Here is a 5,544-nt window from a genome sequence, read left to right as displayed (position 1 = left end):
CTCTTTTTTTTTTTTTTTTTAACATAGAGAGTTAATATTTATTTTTTAGTTTTCGGCGGACACAACATCTTTGTTTGTATGTGGTTCTGAGGATCAAATCCGGGCCGCATGCATGCCAGGCAAGCACGCTACCACTTGAGCCACATCCCCAGCCCCGAGACCCTGTCTCTTAATAAAATACAAAATAGGGCTGGGGGTGTGACTCAGTGGTTAAATATCCCTGGTACAAACAAACAAAAAAACTCAGAGAAGCTTGGTGTGAAAGCACATACTTGTAATCATAGCAATGCAGGAGAATTGCAGATTTAAAGCCAGCCTCAGCAAAAGTGAGGTGCTAAGCAACTCAGTGAGACCCTGTCTCTACATAAAATACAAAATAGGGATGGAGATGTGGCTCAGTGGTTAAATGCCCTGAGTTCAGGAAAGGATTTTTCATATCATGTATTTTATGAATGTCTCTTATCTATAATATGAAGATTTTCAAAACTGAATAAGAAGACAATAAAAAAGGTCCAGGTCAGCATGCCTGAAGTCCTGGGTTCAGTCCCCAACACTGGAAAAAAAAATGGCATAAGATTTTAACAGACACATCACCAAAGAAGATATATAGAAGGCAAATAAGCATATGAAAAGAGGCTCAACATTATTACTCATTAAGGAAATGCAAGTTAAAACCACATAATCTGAATAAGACATACAAATGGCAAACAGGTATATGAAAAAATGTTCAACATCACTATTCATCAGAATTGCAAATCAAAACCACAAGAGAGATCACCTCTCACCTGTTAGGCTGGCTATTCTCTAAGAAACAAAAGACGAGTGTTGGCAAGGATATGGAGAAATTAGAACCCTTATAAACTGTTGATCGGAATGCAAATTCATGCATCCCATGTGGAAAACAGTATGGAGGTTTCTCAAAAAATTAAAAATAGCCTAGTTTATGCAAGGCCCTGGAATCAGTCCCCAGCAACCAAAAAAAAAAAAAAGGTTAAAAATTGAACTTCCATATTATCCAGCAATCCATATTCTGGGTATTTATTTGAAAAAATTAGAATCATGATCTTGGAGAGAAATCAGCATTGCAATCCATGTTCATTGTGGCAGTATTCTTATTTATTTGTTTATTTATTTATTTATTGGTAGCAGTATTCTTAATAGCTGAAATATGGAGAAAACTTAAATATTCACTGATGGGGGAGAATGGAGTAAGAAAATATAGTGTACACAGTGGAACATTCTTCAGCCTTAGAAAGAAAACAACATTGGATATACGTGGATAAACCCTGAGAACATTATGCTCAGCAAAATAAGCCAATCATAGGGTTAGAAGTATGGCTCAGTGTAGAGGGTTTGCCTAGCATGCATCAGGCCCAGCACTGCAAGCCAAAAACCCAGTCACAGAAGGAGAAATGCTCTATGACCCCACTTCTTTGCGGAATTTAAAATTGTCATAGAAGAAAAAATAAAACGGTCATAGAAGCAGAGAGCAGAATAGTGTTGCCAGGTGCTCAGTGGAAGTGTATAAAATAGCTGGTCACTAGTCAATATAAAGTTTTATTTATGGATGATGAATAATCTCTAAAGAACTACTGAACAACATTGTGTTTATAATTTTAAGTCTCTTAGGAGGCCCCATGGGGATGGTAATACATCCTTATAATCCCATTGACTCTGGAGACAGGCCAGTATGAGCAACTTAGTGAGATCATGTCTCAAAATAGAAAAAAAAAAAATTAAAAAGGGCTGGGGATGTAGCTCAGTGTTAGAGCACTCCTGGGGTTTAATCCCCAATATAACCAGCAACCACTCTGTTAAGGGGTTGGATCACATATTAAACACTCTTACCAGCATCACTTCTCTTATATTTATAATTATTATTAAGTAAAAAAAGGTTACTTCATTTAACACAAGCACCATGACACCATGAAGCACCATGACACCATGACAGTCAGTCTCATAACCCAGATGGCTAAGAAGTGACTAATGGATGAATAATACCCACGACAAAGAGCATGATTCATGTTCCAGGTGGGAGAGAGTGGGACAGTTCAAGATTTTAAAAGTGCATGCAATTTAAAATTTATTGATTGTTTATTTCTAAATATAACTATGTTTATTTATTTTTGGACCATGGTTGACCTTGGGTAACTGAATCCCTGAAAAGCAAAAGCATGGATAAGAGAATACTACTGTAAAATAACAATTTAAATTAAAAAACAAAAAATGAGATACCACTACAAATCCACTAGGATTGCTAAAATTAAACAATTCAATAAAAGACTGGCAATACCAAGAATTATGGAGAATAAGGAGCAACTGAATTCTTACCTACTAGTCGTAGGAATGTAAAGTAGTAGAAGTACTTCAGAAAAATAGTTTGGCAGTTTCTTTAAAAATTAAACATAAAAGCTGGGCATCGTGGCACACAGCTGTAATCCCAGCACTTTGGGAGGCTGAGGTAGGAGGATTGCAAGTTCAAAGCCAGCTTCAGCAATTTAGTGAGGCCCTAAGCAACTTAGTAAGAGCCTGTCTCAAAATAAAAAAGAAAAGGGGTTAGGGATATGGCTCAGTGGTTAAGTGCCCCTGGGTAGAGCCAGACACGATGGTGCATGCCTGTAATCCCAGCAGCTCCAGAGGTTGAGGCAGGATTTCAAGTTCAAAGCCAATCTCAGCAATTTAGGAAGGCTCAAAATAAAAAGGACTGGGGATGTGATTTATTGGTTAAGAGCCCCTGGTTCAATCCCTGGTACAAAAAAAAAAAAACAAGTAGCTGAAATGCTGTCTGATAAATATTGAGATTAAAGTTAAAAAATGAATAGCTGTCTGAATTCAGAAATGGGTGGGGACTGTGGCTCTGTGGTAGCACACTCGCCTGGCTTGTGTGAGGCACTGCATATAAATAAATGTCTATCAACAACTAAAAAATATTTAAAAGAAAAAGAAATGACAAGTTGTCATTGGTTAGTAACATCATCAGAACTATGAAAAACCTTATCAAATACTTCACAGAGAAGACAAATTAAAATCATAGAATTAACGAGAGCTGGGGATGGATACAGAAGACCCTGAGTTCAATCCCCAGCATAACTAAAAATATAATAAAATCATATAATGACAGAATATTACCTAGGAGGAGACCATCTTAAATTTCTGTGTCTCCTAAACCACTGCTTAAAAATCCAAACAGCAGCTGGTCATAGTGATTCATGCTTGTAGTCCAGCTACTTGAGAGGCTAAAGCAGAAGGTTTACTTGAGCCCAGGACAACATTATGAGATCCCATCTCAATAAAACAAACAACAACAAATACACATACACATGCACATATATATTATATAATAAAGATTACCAGGCTGAGGTTGTGGCTCAGCACAGGCCTGGCATGTGTGAGGCATTGGGTTCAATCCCCAGCACTACCCCCTCCCCCCAAAAAAGTCATATAATATGATATCTGTAATATTAATACTTTCAAGTTTGTCTTTTCTTCCCCCCCCCCGCCCTTTAATGCTAGGGATTGAACCCAGGGCCTCACCTATACCAGGCAAGTGCTATCCACTAAGCTACATCTCTAGCTCTATATTAGTACTTTCTTTTTTTAATTTTTATTATTTCATTTTTTATTTTTTTGTACCAGGGATTGAACTCAAGGGTGTTTAACTACTGAGCCACATCCCTAGCCCATTTTATATTTTATTTAGAGTCGGGGTCTTGCTGATTTCTTAGGGCCTTATTGACTTGCTGAGGCTGGTTTTGAACTTGTGATCTGGTCTCAGCGGCCCGAGCCACTGCATGTGCCATGGGCCCGACTTAGTACTTTCAATGTGGAAATTGTTTCATAAATAATCGGATAAGAAAATGAAATATATCCATTTGAAAATTTATTGATTTTTTTTTTAACTTGCTTAGGGGCTAATATAAACTATGGCCAGAAAATCATTGTAAAGAAGAGCTTTAAGTGAGACAATAAGTATTCCCATTTATCTCCCTTTTAGGAGACTGAGTCAAAGACCAACACCAGAAGAACTAGAACAACGAAATATACTGCAACGTAAGTCCAGCTATGGAAATAAAATTATGCAGATATTCTTTTATATGTCTATTATTTTAATGTACATAAAAGATAAAAGAAGTATTTGCTAAAAGGGCCAAGAAGACAGTGTTTCAGTCTGGGAAAAATATTTTTCCCCTGTGGGAACAGAGTTCCCCCAAGCTTCCTTTGGAAAAAGCTACATGGCATTGTTTAGTATATTATCATACTCTAAAAATTTTTGCTTTAATGTTTTTACATTTTCCTCAAATTGCTTTGGGCATTTGACAGTGTATACGAGATGTGACCCAACTTTTCTCTGTCTTCATGGAAGGAACTACTGTAGTAACTGTGCATGTGAATGAGACGTTCTTGTGCTAGTAGAATCAGAGGGCTTGGAATCCGATGCAAGTCCCTAGAATTGCAATTTTCCTGCTGCTTTCAGTCATTAAGACTGTCTTTACCTCCATAGCCCCTAAGTAAGACCATGTATTTAATTTGTTGTCTATGTATATAATTAACTTCCTGAAATAGCATTCTAATTTAATACAGATGTGATTTGTCTTTCCAAAGTTTAGAAAAATCTCATTACTGAAGCCTTGAAGCAGTTCAGGCTTCCCTGGGATTGCTTGTTGGGATGCTCAGTCTGATCATTCTCATAATACTTTTTAGGTATACACAATTTAGTCACTTAGTGAATTTAAAGTGTGGGAGGCTGGGCTGGGGTTGTGGCTCAGTGAGTGCTCGCCTAGCACATTCAAGGCCCTGGGTTCGATCTTCAGCACCACATAAAAATAAATAAATAAAATGGAGGTGTTGTGTCCACCTACAAATAGATAGATAGATAGATAAATAAATAAAGTGTGGGAGGCTTTATAAACATATTATCTGAAACTTGGTGTGATCTCTTTTGTCCATTCTTAGCAGTTACTCTTGAGCAAAAATATGAAAATTTTTTTTTAAATGGCTCTTAGTGGGCTGGGGCTATAGCTCAGTAGCCGAGCAATTGCCTAGCACATGTGAGGCCCTGGGTTCAATCCTTAGCACCACATAAAAATAAACAAATAAAATAAAGGCATGCTGGCATCTACAACTACAAAAATACAAATTGGGCTGGGATTGTGGCTCAGCGGTAGAGCACTTGCCTAGCATGGGCTGGACCCAGGTTCAATCCTCAGCACCACATAAAAATAAAGGCATTGTGTTGTGTCCATCTACACCTAAAAAAAAAAAAAAAATTACATTTTTTTTAGGTGCATAGTAAATATTCTGGCTTTGCAAACCATAGAATAATGGAGAATATTTTAGGTAGATATAAAACTGTTAAAAAATGTGAAGACTAGGGCTGAGGATGTAGCTCAGTAGTAGAATGCTTGCCTAGCAAACTCAGAGCCCTGGGTTTGAATTCCAGCATGATCAAAAAAAAGTAGAGACTTTTCTCTCTTTCTCTCTTCTCTCTCTTCCCTTCTCTTCTCTTCTCTTCTCTTCTCTTCTCTTCTCTCTCTCTCTCTCTCT

The 5,544-nt window shown here is 37.4% G+C and overlaps 1 protein-coding gene across 6 annotated transcripts in view; it reads left to right on the top strand.

Annotated features, from left to right (window-relative positions):
• The window catches only part of Phactr4 (phosphatase and actin regulator 4), a 98,165-nt gene that overhangs the window by 89,031 nt on the left and 3,590 nt on the right, over window positions 1-5,544 (top strand). For all 6 annotated transcript variants that reach the window (XR_007352143.1, XM_048815998.1, XM_048815997.1 and 3 more), the window contains one exon: window positions 3,995-4,050. Coding sequence is in view for 5 of the 6 variants with exons in the window: in XM_048815998.1 (XP_048671955.1) it covers window positions 3,995-4,050 (56 nt within the window). In the remaining variant the exon portion in view is untranslated. The remainder of the gene's footprint in view (window positions 1-3,994; window positions 4,051-5,544) is intronic.

The sequence above is a fragment of the Marmota marmota genome, unplaced genomic scaffold (assembly GCF_001458135.2).
Source record: "Marmota marmota marmota unplaced genomic scaffold, marMar, whole genome shotgun sequence".
Lineage (NCBI taxonomy): Eukaryota > Metazoa > Chordata > Mammalia > Rodentia > Sciuridae > Marmota > Marmota marmota.
This window is presented reverse-complemented; position numbering and strand designations above follow the sequence as displayed.